General features: G+C 40.1%; 1 protein-coding gene across 3 annotated transcripts; it reads right to left on the bottom strand.

The window, feature by feature from the left end:
- Positions 1-1,253: 1,253 nt before the first annotated feature.
- sh3rf2 (SH3 domain containing ring finger 2) lies at positions 1,254-14,694 on the bottom strand. 3 transcript variants are annotated; one of them, XM_029512852.1, is made up of 11 exons: positions 14,459-14,694; positions 13,764-14,163; positions 11,301-11,597; positions 10,497-10,592; positions 9,013-9,411; positions 3,556-3,677; positions 3,215-3,385; positions 2,816-3,087; positions 2,394-2,698; positions 1,978-2,282; positions 1,254-1,852 (listed from the first exon to the last, which is right to left on the bottom strand). In XM_029512852.1, the coding sequence occupies exons 2-11, from the start codon at positions 14,151-14,153 to the stop codon at positions 1,672-1,674; spliced, it is 2,538 nt and encodes an 845-aa protein (XP_029368712.1). In that variant the 5' UTR covers positions 14,154-14,163; positions 14,459-14,694; the 3' UTR covers positions 1,254-1,671. The 3 variants fall into 3 exon arrangements, with proteins under 3 accessions (XP_029368712.1, XP_029368711.1, XP_029368713.1); XM_029512851.1 differs by having other exon boundaries at positions 9,004-9,411; positions 14,459-14,693; XM_029512853.1 differs by having other exon boundaries at positions 9,004-9,411; positions 13,764-14,091; positions 14,459-14,693.
- Between the last annotated feature and the right edge of the window lie 277 nt (positions 14,695-14,971).

Genomic DNA, 14,971 nt, shown 5'->3' with positions numbered 1-14,971 from the left:
GAATTTGGAGAGAGGGGAGGCGAGTCACTGCTCCAGTAAACAAAACCAGAACTAATAGATTTGACAAAAAACTGCCAGAGGTGGGAAGCATCAGCACACAAATATTCACACCCTTTCTAATTGTGCATACTTTATTATATAATAGACGTTATTTTATTATTTTATTGGATAAAATTAATAATTTACCAAACATTACTTGGGAATTATTGAACATAATCTGTTGATTCATGATTCGTTTGCGGTTCATACCCACGGGTCTTCGGGTCTTCGGGTCTTCGGGTCTTTCGTTCATTGTTCAGGTGGTTACAGCAGTAACATGACCGCTGTTATTACTGGGGAGGAGAGGTACCCGACGTTAGCACCAAAGTTAACGTTAGTTATGCAGCTGCGGGGTGGATGTTTCATTTGCCTTTCCGTTGGAACGAATTCATACACTACAGGTCTTCAGTGAGCAGGTAGGCTAAAGTGAACAGCCATCATAGAAAGATGGAATCATTTTTTTGATGGCAGGTGGAGCGCTCTCCTACCGGAAAATTAAATAAGTCATTTCAACTTTCTCTATTTTTTCAAATTTTATGCACAGAACTACCGTTTGATAGAAAATAATTCTTAGATGTATTGTTAATCAAAACAATTGCTTGACAAAACAGCATTACAACAAATAAGTTCAATAAAACAAAAATTAAGTTTGTAAATATGAATAAATCTGTATTTTGAATCCCATTACAATTAAAGGCTTAGATGAATGACAAGGAGACATCACAGTTGATAATGTGCTGCACATTTCTCCTGTACTGACATCAATATCAGTCTCAAATATACAGGCCAGGGAGTAGAATAGACACAAGAACCCTCTTCAACACAGCAGTTAACAGAGTGGTAGCACATAACCCCAATTACCTTTTTAGGTGTATGAATTGTCTCAAGTCTACATTCATTCTACTAGTGGTGCATTTAGGGTTGAAGATAATCCCACTTCACTAGTGGCTGGGGAGACAGTTTGCAGAATGAGGTTTGTAGAACATATAGTAACTCTGTAACATAATATGGAATTTGTAACACTGCTTGGATTCTTAAGTTTTTGCGTGAGAATATTTAAAAATGCTGCATGAGCAATGCTCACATTCACTCATTTTGCTGCCATTGTGTTTATTCAATATGCATTTCAGTGAGACTTTCTCTGATGGATAAAACATTCTGTTCTCGGTTAAAAGATTATATTGTACATCCTTAGTAAAACACCACACTACCAATGTTATGCAAGTACAATTTATTACCACTGAAGCAGAACAGATATTCTAGATGATAATCATTTTAGTCTGGTTTAAAGACAGGTTTCTTTTTGGGTTTTTTTTACAAAGGCACTCACCAATGCGTGTAACATGGATATCAAACAAGGAACAGTCATTAGGTGGCTTTTTGTGCAAAATTTTTGTATTACATGTACATGTGTAACAAACATGCACACACATTGAAGGACACAAAATATATCTCTGGTCTGGATAATTTAAATGTAAGCATAAAAAAAAACAACAATTCCCTCATAAGATTGTCATTTGGCATTATCAACCTTGGGACTTAAACACATTCTGTGGTGCAGCAGGTCAGTCAAGTCATCTGGCAGTTTGAATATAGAAGTATAAATAAACTACTACGGCAGTAACCATACAGTCAGCTGAGCCTCTCGAGGGCTTGAAGAACACTGCCGTAGAATAAGCCTGTCTGCCCACTGCTCTCTTGAGTAACCAGAACGCGCCCGTCAGGTCGAGGTTTGTGGACAAGCACAAGCTCTCCTTGAAGTAAATTGAGCTCAGAGTCTGTCTGAGCCAAATGTTTTGTGATCACTCTGTGTCTGGAGGTAAAAAGAGAAAAAAAGAAAAAAAAAGTTAGGCAGACGGTTTGGTTCACTCCATAAATGTTTACATATGTCACCTAAGCAACCACTGCTTAGGCTTTGCACACACAAATCATGCATACCTGCTGGGGCTGAACTGAGCTGATACAGCTGATAGCGATGGTTGCAAAAATACTGTTTTCTGTGAGTTAGAGCCAAGGTCTGAGATGGCTGTTTCAAGGCTTTTCCTGAGAATAGGAGCTTTTCCTTCTTTCAGAATAATCCCTGGTCCATCTCTTCCCAAGGTAAGTGATGGGGCCCAAACTTCTAATGGAGGAGGGCCTGGTTGACAGCTGGAGGGGTTCTGATTGCCGGTGGACCACGAGGAGGCCCGAGGTCTTAGAGAAGGGGAATCTTCTTCTGTGAGGAACCGCACTGACTTTGCAGGCTAGAAGAGTAAAACATTTACTGTAAGGTGCATGCACCAACAGACAACAAAAACAGAGTTTGGGTTTACATACAATATACAGTACATAACATAAAATCATCATAATATTACCTTGTCTGTATTGTTCTTGTGTGAATCAGGTCGGACTAAAATTGAGTGTGGCCCATTGGTAGGCTGCTTGTCATATGGAAATGTTGTTTCACACGAAGCAGTAAAATCTCTGTCTTTCAGGATTGCAGCAGCAGAGGGCACTGCTGTCTCAGTCTTCCAGCCCAGAGGTCTGCCAGAATTCATCATGATGCTGCCGTTGCTCTTTCTCTGCATGGCAGGTGAGTAACCAGATGCCTGAACTTGTGCAAAGTGCTGAGAGTGGGATGGGGCGTTTAACGTGGAAGTATAGGAGAAATGGTTGGACCCTAGAGAAAAAACAAAAACACTTTTTGAGGCACTGTTTAAGAATCAGGTGAAGTACAATTGAATATATAAGAATAAGATATATAAGATATAAGAAAAAGGGGTTGTCTTACACTCACCTCTATGAGGGTTAAAGATACGTCTGACAGTGTCCCAACCTTGTGAGCCCCCATAGAAGGATGGTTTTCTAGTGCCAGTGGATGATGTTGCATGTTGTGTACTTGGCACAGTTGGGACCTGTCCTGTTGAGTACATAGCTCCATCACAATTCACCCTATCAAGCGCGAGGAACACAGCTGGATTCTTGGGAGCAGTAGGTTTCCTTCCAGCAATAGTGTTGTACTGTGCAGATGCGTTAGCTGCTTTGGTCTCCAGGAGTCTGGCCGAGGTTCTGCAGTGAGGTAGCAAGAGACATCAGTGAAAACTCAACTATTGGCAGTATGATCATCATTCTGTAGATAAAGTTTATTTGAACGAAGAGCTCCCACATTACGTAGCGAGGGTCCACAACCTCTCACCTCAGCACAGGCGTGATGTAGTTACTGGGCAAAATACCCACTTTGCCTGTTCTGAGTGATAGCCCACGCAGCCAGCCTTCTTTGAACTTTCCATAAACTCCCACCATCTCTCCTTTCCTCAGCTCCAGCTCCTCTGATCGTCGTGGTTTGTAGGAGTACAGGACAGCACACCTGAGGAGTCACACAGAAGGTTTGTGCATGCTACTACCACACTATCTATAATAATCAAGATCATGTTTGCTTTTCTGTGGGTATTTTACAGTTCCTTGTTATTTTTTTTACTCTTCATGACTTGGAGCTGTGACCCTAGATTATCATTACATTGAAATAAAGTGACTCACACACTGATGGATAGCTGCTGTGTGGAGGAGTTTTTGCTGTCTGCTGAGGAAGAGGGCATTTGGGGGTTCACTAGAGCCATTGACATGGTGGGTGGAGTCTCACTGGTCATCTTTCTCTCGCTCTGTGATGCAATAAATTCAAAGTTATCATTAAATAGAATGCACGGTAATAATTCAATAACTTAGTATAAAAGCAAAAGTCAACAGATTGTATTCCACATTAGGTTGACAAATAAGATATTCCACTAAAAGCCAAAATTGTTAAAGTGCTGGTGGCTCTTGAAGAAAAGCGAACTACCAAAGCCATTAGCATTCATTCTATGTCGAGCATGATTGTCTGTACAAAATTAATCCATTAAGTAGATTCAGCAATATTTCTGTTTCAACCAAAGTGGTGGAGTGACCAGAGAATTCCAAAGACTAACTTCAGAAGATACAATATCTTAATTGGTCCAATTCAGAGCAAAGCCTGATTGACTTAATTTAAACTTGGAATATACTTTTGCATAGAATGTGAATTGTGCATTTTGTCCCCCATCACCTTCACTGAAAGCAAAACAATCTGGCCAGCGTGAACTGGAGGAATAATTACAGCAAGCAAAGAAAAAGGTTTTAATAATAATTATAAATGAATAATAAAAGACCCACTTGATAAAATGTTGGACCCATCTGCTAATATCATAACCAACACCAGATATATTAAACTAAATAGTTTAGTTTTTATGATGGTAGAAACTGAGATCACGCCACCAAACACATTGGGCTGATTACTCATCACACCATTTGTTGAGCCTGTGTCTCGTCGTTGATGCTTTTTTTTTTTTCCCAATCCAAGAGTTAAGAAACACTGACACGCTCTAAATCGTCAGACCATGAGTCAGGTTTGCCACAGTTAGTGATTAGCAGGGAGCGATACTGAGGTGTGCCTCAAAAACATTAATGGACTAGTATTAAGGCTAATCCCCAACTCCTTAATACCGAAACTGTGGCAGGCCTTTTAGTGAAATCTTTACTATAATTAAGTACATTTTTATGTTCTCTTCTCACCAAACAAACCATACTAACATGATCCATTTAACTGTTATCATTACAAGGAGAAGAAAATAATTTTCCCAGTGTCTAGCATCTACTTTGTGACTTTAAGAGATGGCTGCTTCTATTTACAGCACAACCACTCAACTACTAAAGCATGAATGCTGGCCTGTGAGCCTCGGGTTTCTTCTATATTGTGTTGTTTATCCCTGAATCTTACAGCTCTCCAACCATTAAGTTGCCCTGCATTCACAGTAACTCAGAGAAACACAAAGAGCCGTAATTAGGATGCAGCCAACACTAGAAGGATAGCCTTTCCTGTCAAAGGCAGTGCTATGAGGAAGAAGTAAGAGATTAAGTTAGGATATAGTTTTTATGTCCTGAAGTCATACCAGCCTTATGTTATATAAGAGATAAGGTAGACGAGCATCACTGTCATCTATAACTAATGTATCTAAAGTACTTTTTGGCCTTACAATGCTTTTTCCAAGTCCCTTCCAAAATAGAGTTGAGGGAAATGCAAAAGAGAAATAAGCATCTTTATTAATCGGCATCTTTTAACATTAAAACAGTGCCATCTCTTAAAAATGTTGTGTCCCTGACAACCATTTTTTTTCAAGTTTTAAATTATTCAGTTCCCTTCATTACGCTGTGTCCTTTTTCTATTCTTGGTTTGTTCTTTACCAGATACAAAGAGTTGGTCGGCTTCAGTTATGCTGCGGTCACACAATGGCCAGGTGCAGTGACCTAGCAGCAGGATACAGGAAATGTTTGTAATGTCAATGTAATAATAATTAAAAAAAAAAAATGCCACCTATGTGATTGGATGTTCATTATAAATGAGCAACCAGCTAATACCTTTTACTGATCTGTATGAGCCCACAATAAATGTGTTATATAATTCATTTGTATTTCCGAATAATTGTTTATTTCATATGATTTAATTTTGCATGCTTAAAGAAGATTTCTGAATTATTTCTTTTAACATAACCAGGCTTTGTGGTGATTATTTTAAGAAGCCAACTTAATCTGCAAGTAAACAAAACAAAAAGCTTTAGAGAACTCAGATCTGGTCTTCAACACTGCCAAACAACCTTTAATATCAAAAGTCTTCATTCACCATAAAACTTTTATAATTAGCTTGTCACAAAAATGTCAAACATCAAAGAAGATAGACTATTTTCAAGATGTGTTTCCTAAACTCAACAGTTTCCACACTAGTTCATAGTGAGTGTGTAAAAGTAGCTGTTCCAAATAGAAATGTCCCACAATTAATTACTGTAGGCCTTGCACACCCACGCAGGAATTTTTTAATTACTCTGACTAGTTAGGCCTGCAGTCAGGCGAATGAGGGCTGGTGCTCTGCTGAAAATAAAATGCCAATAATCTCTTTTACATAGTAGCTTTCACCTCAGTTTGAGACTAGCCTGGCATGCAACAACATTTGTCCCCAAATTCCTCAGAGCCATCACACTGACATCAACAGTAACGTCACATGATCCTGGCGGCTGCAGTTCTCAGGACTTGCTTCAACATGAATATGCCTGATATTCATGGGTTAGATGTGTGACCAAAAAAAAATTGCAGATTGTAGCGCGTCATTTTCTGTTTCCAGTACAAATATTTTCATTACTTGTGGCATGAAAGTTTATTCTTTCAACACAATAAATTTTCTCCTGTAGATGACAGTGTTTATGATATTATATTCCTGCTTTACTCTACCTTGCTTACATATAAAGACTGCATGTCATATCCTGATTTCAACAACTATTGATGAAAGGAGTGAGGGCTGCATGCATTGGTCTACATTGGCTAATTCCAGATATTCAAAAAATATTTCTTTAAATAATTAAATTGAAAAAAACATCTTGCTCACTCTCCAGGAGATTTTAACTCAGTCTCAGCTGTCCATGGATAATGGTGTAATTTGCTCACCTTTCAGAGTTGCAACAAAGCCAAATGCACATGCCCACACAAGATGTCAACATAAGTGACAACACCTATGTGGGAGGACATCAAGGCTTTAAAGATTTAACAGTTTGCTACATGATAGAAGTGTTGAACTTCGATTACATAAGAAAAAGAACAGCTGCAAATGTGTACTTTTATTGCATCCTGTTTTGACAACTGTACCTCTTTTTTGCATGCCTGAGCACAGCATCCCTTGAATGACTGGAAATGCTGCAGTTAAGCTCACAATCATGTAGACCTCTAAAATGTCACAAGTCACTAATCTTTAATTCTCTTTATTGGCTCCATAGCAAATGAAGAATTCAATTCAAGATCGGGACCTCAAAAGGGTAGATGCAGCAGCACTGTGCCACTTGGCCTCTAAATTCCACTATCAGCTTTTTCTTGCTTTTTTCCCCTTGCTGCAGGGAAATTTGAAAAATGGGTTTTTAGAGATTGTGGATCTTCAACTTTCAACTCTCCTGTCGGACTTTAAATAAGTGGCTACTGTAAGCACCCGCCATGGCTGACCTGTTTAGATGGGCCATTGTAACTTTGTATTTCTTTACCTAGATTAATTTCTAGTCAGTTACTTGACACCTAAAATATGCTTATACTAATGTTGTTATTTGCTTAGTAAATTAATAATCAAATAACAGAATATTTGCTGATCAATTTGAGCTCCATTACATAAACAATTTGCAGGCCTCAATGATTCAACTTAAGTTTTCTGTATCAATCTTATTTGGTATATGCACCACTGAACTGGGGACTGTAGTTTTCTATATTTCTTCTGAAGACCTGCCTTTGGCTCATGTCCATGTAAAATTTTGATCTTATGTAACTATGCCAATATTCACTCTAATTCATGCATTATTTCACCCACAGTTGGTGAGAAGCTGCACCTTTCTGTAAAACAGCCAAATCAGAGGGGAGAGCTGCTGAGACGCAACATTAAGAATAGCACACATGGTGGCTTGATCAGTGGGAAGTCTGTCTCAGGTTTGAGATAAGAGCACTCTGCTCCTTTAAAAAAAAGGAACTGAGTGTCTCCTATAACTGACCCACTGATGTGAAAGTGCGTGTTACCAGCTTAGTGAAGAGGAAGGAGTTTGAAGGCAGGGAAGAGAGAGGGGTCCGTTATATAACCAACTTCACCAGTGACTCATCATCATCAGCATGAGGGAGATAAGCAGACACACTGAGGGACTCTCCAAGCCTCCCACTCTCTGCATCTATCTCTCATTTTGCCTCCTTCTTCTTCTTGCTTCTTGGCTTTTGCCTTTTTTACAGATCAGCAATTGTGTTTCCTTTTTCTCTTCCTAGATCTACACCAACTTTGTTTTCAATATTTCCCCTCACTTTTTCCTTGTCTGGTTATATTGCTCACTTTTCCTCCTTTTTATCGTGTTCTTAAGTCTCAACTTCCTCCCTTCCCCTTGTTGTTTTCTCCATCTTGCATGAGGTTTAGCATTTTAATGCTCTGACATGGATGATTGCAGGGTAGTGCAGTACAATTTAAACTGAATCAAAGGGAAATTATTATCTCAGGAGGCAAGGCACTTGGCAGCAAGCTATATTATTAAACCTTGCTGAGGCTTTTATGTTCACAGTGCACTCAGGCACAAGCTGGCTATGACCTGATATAATTTTCACAGTATTTTGTCTCACTGCTCCTTAAGCAAATGGATGGCAACATCTCCCACTTTTTGCCCAAACTGTTGTCGTGCATGTGTTCAATAGAATAAAGCTAAGTTGGTCACCAGTTAATGTTCATTTAATATTTTACAGCACTCTGCTAGTTTTTCTATCTTGCTTCTTTATCATGTAAACATATTTGGAAAGCCAAACTGGCCTTAGACCCTCAACTGCATAATCGATGTATTAGGGTTAGGGTTAGGGCCGATGTGTAAACTTTTTTTCTGTAGCTTGAGGCAGGGGATTTTAACACCTTTTCAAAAATATAAAATTTACGAAAAATGTTATTTCATGGAGTAATCTCTATGCAGATGACAAACTCCTATCTTTCTCTATGGGTAAAACCTGACTCATGTCCCAGGACTCATGATTAAGGAGGTTTCAAAGTTTCAGTCCACTCACCTCCAGTCCTCACTCTTCATAGCCAGCCGTACTGCATTTGTGGTGTCTTAATGAAAAACATTTAATTTTGTAATGGCCACAACAAGGGCGATGCCTCCCTTTCAGTCATTCCTTTAGTTTAGTGTCATTGTTCTCTCCCTGTAAGATAATTTGCGATCCCTAGGTGGCTCAAAACATCTACTATCCCACAGAAAACGTCTGTGCCTTTTGCCGACCACATGTTTTATGTTAAAACAAGGGACTGTAAACAAAACAAAGCCAGACATAGTTCTGATTAAAGATAATCAAAGTGTCATCTACTTAGCTTAAACTTGAGAGACTTGTATCACTTCAAGAAAACATGCATTAGGACAGATATGTTTGTACCTGACTCGCCTGTAACCGGTGTCTTTGTGTAGTGTCAGAGTGGCGTTTAATTCGATGGGAGTTCACTCTGAAAGGCTGAGAGTGGCCCTGGGCAGCTGAGGGCACAGACTGGCAGTGTGGCTGATTCTGATGGTTAAAAATGTTGGTGCTGATGTTTGTTGTCTCTCCTTTGGTTTTATCCTTGATGTGAAAATTGCTGGCTGCAGGCTGTCTCCACTGGCTGGAGAGGGGCAACGCATTGATGATAGGTGTCTTGGCTGGGACTTGAGCGATTCCAGAATGGTTGGTCCTATTTGATGCGTCAGTGGCCTTGTCTTTGCCCCCGCTTCCACTGTGATGGTGAAATTCTGCTGAGTCACTCACCTTCCGACTCTTTCCCTCTAGCAGTTTGGCAGCCACTGAGTTTGGCTGAAAGAGATGAACGCATAAAAAGAAGCCACAGTTAAAATCAGGATCATATTATAGAAAATAGTCAATCCTCAGTCAAGAAAATCCTCTCCAACTAGCTCCTACCTTCTACTAGTGCCTGTCAACCTCTGCTCCTGCTGATCAGCGAAGCGGCTGCCTAAATACACCCACTTATCACTACTCCACTCACCCCTACAACTTGTTGGACAGCCAGGCAAGGAGGCAAGCAGACAGGAGGATAAGTACCAGCCAGTAAGCCAGGGAAGGTTGACTGGTGCTGAGAGAGTAGCTGCACAGACAGGCAGGCAGAAAGATAGGCATGGCAGGGTTAATGCTTTCACTCCCCACAGTGATGTGCTGTTATGCCACCCAAGCAGAGAAAGCATTACTGTGTCTTCACGCCTGGCTGCACGACACAAGGAGTGGCAGGCTCAGAAAGGAAGGGGAAGAGGAGGAAAGTAGAGGATGAAAGAATAGACTTAAGATGAAGAGCATCACTGAGGCGGGGCTCTAGGAGAAGACACGGGTGAACATGAGATGAAAGGCATAAGGAGGAGAAGACTCATAGGAGGCGGCAAAATACTGAGGACAAACTACAGCAAAACAGATGACAATTTAGGGTAGTGAGCGAGAAGTGACCGAGAAACCCCCTAAACCCTGCTGTAGAAACACATATAATTTTCCTCAGCATGGATGAAGGTAATTACTGGAAGCAGAAAGTTAAGTGGAAAACAAATGACAGCCAGATAGCTAAGCAACCTCTGCAAACCTGGGTACATAGTCACTGACTAATGAGCAGCTGCAGACACAGCAGGGCTTTACAGATTAGCTCTGTGCCTCAGCACTTTGCAGTGTAGGAGTGACATTTATGGCTGAATCAAAGATTTGAATGAAAATCAAGGTAGTGCCCTGGCAGTGACCTGGAATTAATGACACCAAGCAACAGCATTTATGGTTCAAGTCGTTATAAGAGCTGCACTTTAGAACCAATGTCCCAAATAGCAAGTGTCAATGGTGATCACACTGAAAAGGCAACAACCTACATTGAAATTATGAAGGAAGACAGAAATAAAGGGAAGACTCACCTCTGTAAACTGCTGAGGGCAAATCCCAACTTTGTCACCTAGCTTGGCTTCAATCCAGTGTTCATCCAGCCGTCTGATGACAGTAAGGACGTCTCCCTGTAAACCAGAAATAAGTAACAGACACACGGAAAGTCCTCAGAAAATGATGAAAAGGTGAGATGCAGAGAAACCAAGGATGTAAAACAAAAAAGATTGCCAGGTTGATATGGCAGAGTGGGCTTGCCCTGCAGACTTGGCACTCAGAAACTCTCCAAGCACTGTTTCTTCTGTAACATGTGACACATCAACCCTATTTGTGTCTGCAGGCCATGTACTTTCTAGAGCCAACCACACTCTAAAAACCATTTGACCATTGGCAAAAAAGAAAAAAAAAAAAGGGGGGGGGGGGGGCGTGTACTTAAATGAAGAGCACAGAAGTGCTGAAGCCCTTATATAACTTCCTTAGAAATCCTTCAGGGTAAGTAAGAACAACTGTAGCAGAGGTCTGATTCAGCTCTTCATCTCTCAACAGTCAAATTTAATTTATTGATATATCAGGTGATATTTTATATTTTACTTGATTAGCCAAGCAATTCCTGCTGCATCTTTCACAAGATCAATTTAAATTACCAACAGTGATTTAACTCCTGAACTTTAATACCGTACTATTATCTGCAGGATTTCTGAAGTGTATTGCATTTCCTCTGCGTAAACTGAAGAACAGAAACACCTGCTCATCATTTGGAAGATAAAGTGTACACATGCCAGTGACTGAACCCAGTGAAAATATGCTTCTGCATTAAGTAGGTAGTTTGAGAATCAAACCTTGAGGAAGCCAAGAAAATATTTACTGTCTTCCAGACTCATTTCTTCTGGATTGAAGTTGTACAGCGCCCTGCAGAGTGCCAGTGGCTGGGAAGGCTGTAGGGCCTTTTGCTGAGGCTTCAGGCTGGCAGCCTGCAGCGTACTGGCATTGACAGGCACACTGCTGCTGTCACATGAATTTTCTCTGTGCCAGTTTTCATCTACTTTGTGTTTTGGGTTGATACCGTCAACAGGCATGAGGACCAGCTCTTCTGACATATCACCTCGCTGGTATCTTGTTGAAGCTCTGGCAGCAAGCTAAGGAACAAACAAAAAACACGTCATCCACTGTCTATCCTGTGATATGGAATGTCAAGGCTGTCTCGATTGTACTCATTTGACAAAATAAAGCATTGTCTTGCAAAAATTTTATTTTTGTGTTGTATTATGTGTATTTTTGTTATTTTTGCCTTTACTATGGCAAACTGCAAACAGATGCTTATCACAAGTCATCTTTTAACAAGACAGAAGACAGACCAAAACAACTGCAAAAAGCCCCAGACACATTACAAGTTTCAACGAGGTTGAGTATCATTCAGTGCATGTCTTTGGTTGAAGACATCATGGAATTAGTTTTCATCGAATCTGATTGTGTGAGACAAGCCACTTGATTTCCTTTATGGTCTGTTTTTATCTAGATATGTACATATATCAAATTTGCTTTTTTTGCACTTTCAGGTGATATCAAGTTATGACTCAGGCTTTACTGAAAGTCATTTTTCCTTTATTCTTTTCAGTGACATGCAGAAAAGGAAGATGGGCAGTATATGTTCTATTAAAAAATAATAAATAATATTGCCTAACTTGCGTGATTTTTCTGTATAGATTTTCAGTCTTGTGTGTGAACTCCAAATACATTTGTCAGATTAATAATCTAAATATGATTAAATACATATTGTCTAAAATCGTAAAATGTGATCATTATCTTTCAAGATTAGGCTGATTATAAGAAATTAATATGCAATTAGCATCACATGTAAAGCATCAATCATCAATCATTTTACAGATGCTAGGTCACTTAATGGCAATATTTTTAGTTGCAGATAAGATTTTCTTTGTGATACCTGTGTTTATTTAGCAATGTGTTTTTTCAGAATATGTTTTTTAAAAGAAGTGGGTGGTGGTGAACGTGGAAAGATAAGAACTTCATAACAAGCTGCACTAGGTTGTCATCAGAAAGCACTGAGACAAACCTTGTGGGTTTGCAGGGAAATACAAGTTTAAGAAAAGATGAGATGGAGACACTGATAAGAGTTAACATTGGCATTGTTTTCCACTGCTCAGTGAGTAGCGGATTTGACTATATTTTGTCATTTTGAAATCTTGAAAAAAAAAAAAGGACTAAATTACTTTTTCTAAACCGAAAATCCATTTCAAATTTGATCAGTATTCATGTTTTATTGATCAGGTTATTGATCAGGGATAGGTATTCTAGTGTAGAGATTTTACACAATAATTGGAAAACAAGTACAAATAAGTGATAAGAAGCTACAGTTTAGGAGATCAGACATTATTTCTATAAAAACATTTTTCTTTTTTCCTTTTGTGAGTCTGGTGAGAAACTAAACCATTTTGTTTCTCTGCGATAAATTTTTGATTTTTCTCACTCAGTCCTACTTTTAGCAAAGAAAATTTTTCAATTCTGTTTTGATATTAGTTTATTCTTACTTCTTAACTTCCTGTACAGTGGTTGTTTGAAATTATACCAGAGCTCTCCTGACTAGCTTCTTGTTTCTGAAGAAAAGGAATGGACTCACCCTCAAAAATTCACCGTCAACTGAGGTATAGCTATAAAATAAAAATTTTAAACATTCCTGCAGGTTGGAGATGAGCTCATTTTGAAAAGTCTGATCACTTTTGCACTTGCGTGTATCATACATATTAAGTTACATCATTATTATGATTAGTTAAGTGAACATTCAGTGGTGAGTAAGTAATTCAGTCTGTCAGAGATAAGACACATGCCCTATTACATACAAGTAAAAAGGACTGAATTACTGAGACATCACAGGGGTGGATGAGGTGACCAGAAAATACCATGAGAAGTTTAATTTGGCCTAGATAGCTCTCCTGATTGGGCATTATGATCAAGCTTACAAATCAATTTGTAGGTTAGGGTTATTTGCTAAATTAGCAAAAATTATTCTTGTGTGGTCATATTAACAACAAAAAAGTGTACATATGTGTGTGTTAATAGAGAGATGTTATATTGTATTGTATATGCCAATATACAACCCTATAACCCTAACCCTAACCCTTTAACATCCATGCATTAAGTTTTGTAAAGCAGTCTGTTTCTTGTAAAAAGCCTAACTGGCACAAATGGGTAAAACTCATAGATGCCCCCAGAGGCAAAGTCAGAGATGATCTCAGTCATTAATTGTTACAAATGTACAGTGGATTAGGTCGTGTTCATGCACTGACCTCACTGCGCCCTTGTGTCTCTCTGTGCTGACTCTCCTGCTGACCGTCCTTCGCTGTGGACCTGCCCCTAGACGAGGGGACTGCATAGTGGCCAGTCTGTCTGTTGCTGCTGGGCCTCGTGGACATCTTCAGCCCCTCCTGGAGCTGGTTTGAAGGGAGCTCCTCCACCGTCTTTGCTGAGACAGGGGCACCACACTGTGGACACAGCAGCTGGGAGTGGGCTGCTTTCTGCCTCTGCAGGCAGTTCACACAGAAAGTGTGCTGGCAGGGCAGGACCTTGGCTGACACATCCAGCTGCTCCAGACACTGAGGACACTCCCGTAGTGACCTTAAACCAAGTTCCTCCATTTTATAAGGGCCACCTCTCTGAGAGACACCATCATCCACCATACTAAAAAAACTAAAGAGAGGAATGAAAAGCTCACTCAGAGCCAACAGTGAGAGTTAAATTTCTCCATTTAAAGCCTGACAACACCAGACCAAAGTCCGGCTTTGTCAAACAGGAACTTGGCACACTTTGGTGTTAAGGCACACTGTGTGTTGTAGTGAATGCAACACGCTGCTTGCGAACAGGTGTCACGGCTGCTCACCTGGCTGCTCAGGTGAGACGACAAACCAGAAACACGTTCGTAATAGACCAAAGGTTCAGCTATTATTCCCAGTTAACTCTCCATTCAGACACATTTGGTACTTACACAGTAGCCTCCTGCCGGCCACCCTCATTTATCCCACAGACTCCGGGTTTTATGTGCGTAACTTAATCTTCTTCTTCTTCGCTGCTGCTGCTTCTGACGCAGTAGGGACGGGACCGCGCGAGGAACGTCTGGAAGGGCGCGCGACACACCAACAACTTTACTCATCTGGATGTCGATGACGACATGAAACTCACCTGTTCAGTCCCCTCAGGTGAGCCGGCCGATCTGAAGAACAGCCGGGCTCATTCAGCAGACATCGGCTCGGGTTTCACAATCCCGTCCGACTCGGTTTAACCCTTAACAGCTGACCAGCTCGTGTTTTCACATCATTACTAACTTCAGTCTCGAGACAATTTGTAAAGGCTATATAAGTAAAATAGTGAGAAGAATGTGAGTCTTCTGAGTTAAACGTTTTAGTGATTATCTCGCATATCAAATTATTTTATTTAAGTTTTGTGTGCTATTTTGCATTACGTGAAGAAAGAGATTGGTCACACATTTCTCAGATTTGGT

This window comes from Echeneis naucrates, chromosome 10 (assembly GCF_900963305.1).
Source record: "Echeneis naucrates chromosome 10, fEcheNa1.1, whole genome shotgun sequence".
Taxonomy (NCBI): domain Eukaryota; kingdom Metazoa; phylum Chordata; class Actinopteri; order Carangiformes; family Echeneidae; genus Echeneis; species Echeneis naucrates.
This window is presented reverse-complemented; position numbering and strand designations above follow the sequence as displayed.

Excerpts from the sequence above, each read along its gene's own strand:
- sh3rf2 (XM_029512851.1), bottom strand. The coding sequence starts at position 14,153 with ATGGTGGATGATGGTGTCTCTCAGAGAGGTGGCCCTTATAAAATGGAG. Across the intron at positions 11,598-13,763 it reads AGACACAAGGGCGCAGTGAG|CTTGCTGCCAGAGCTTCAAC; the intron begins GTCAGTGCATGA and ends TTTGTTCCTTAG. Across the intron at positions 3,386-3,555 it reads CAGCAGCTATCCATCAGTGT|GTGTGCTGTCCTGTACTCCT; the intron begins GTGAGTCACTTT and ends GTGACTCCTCAG.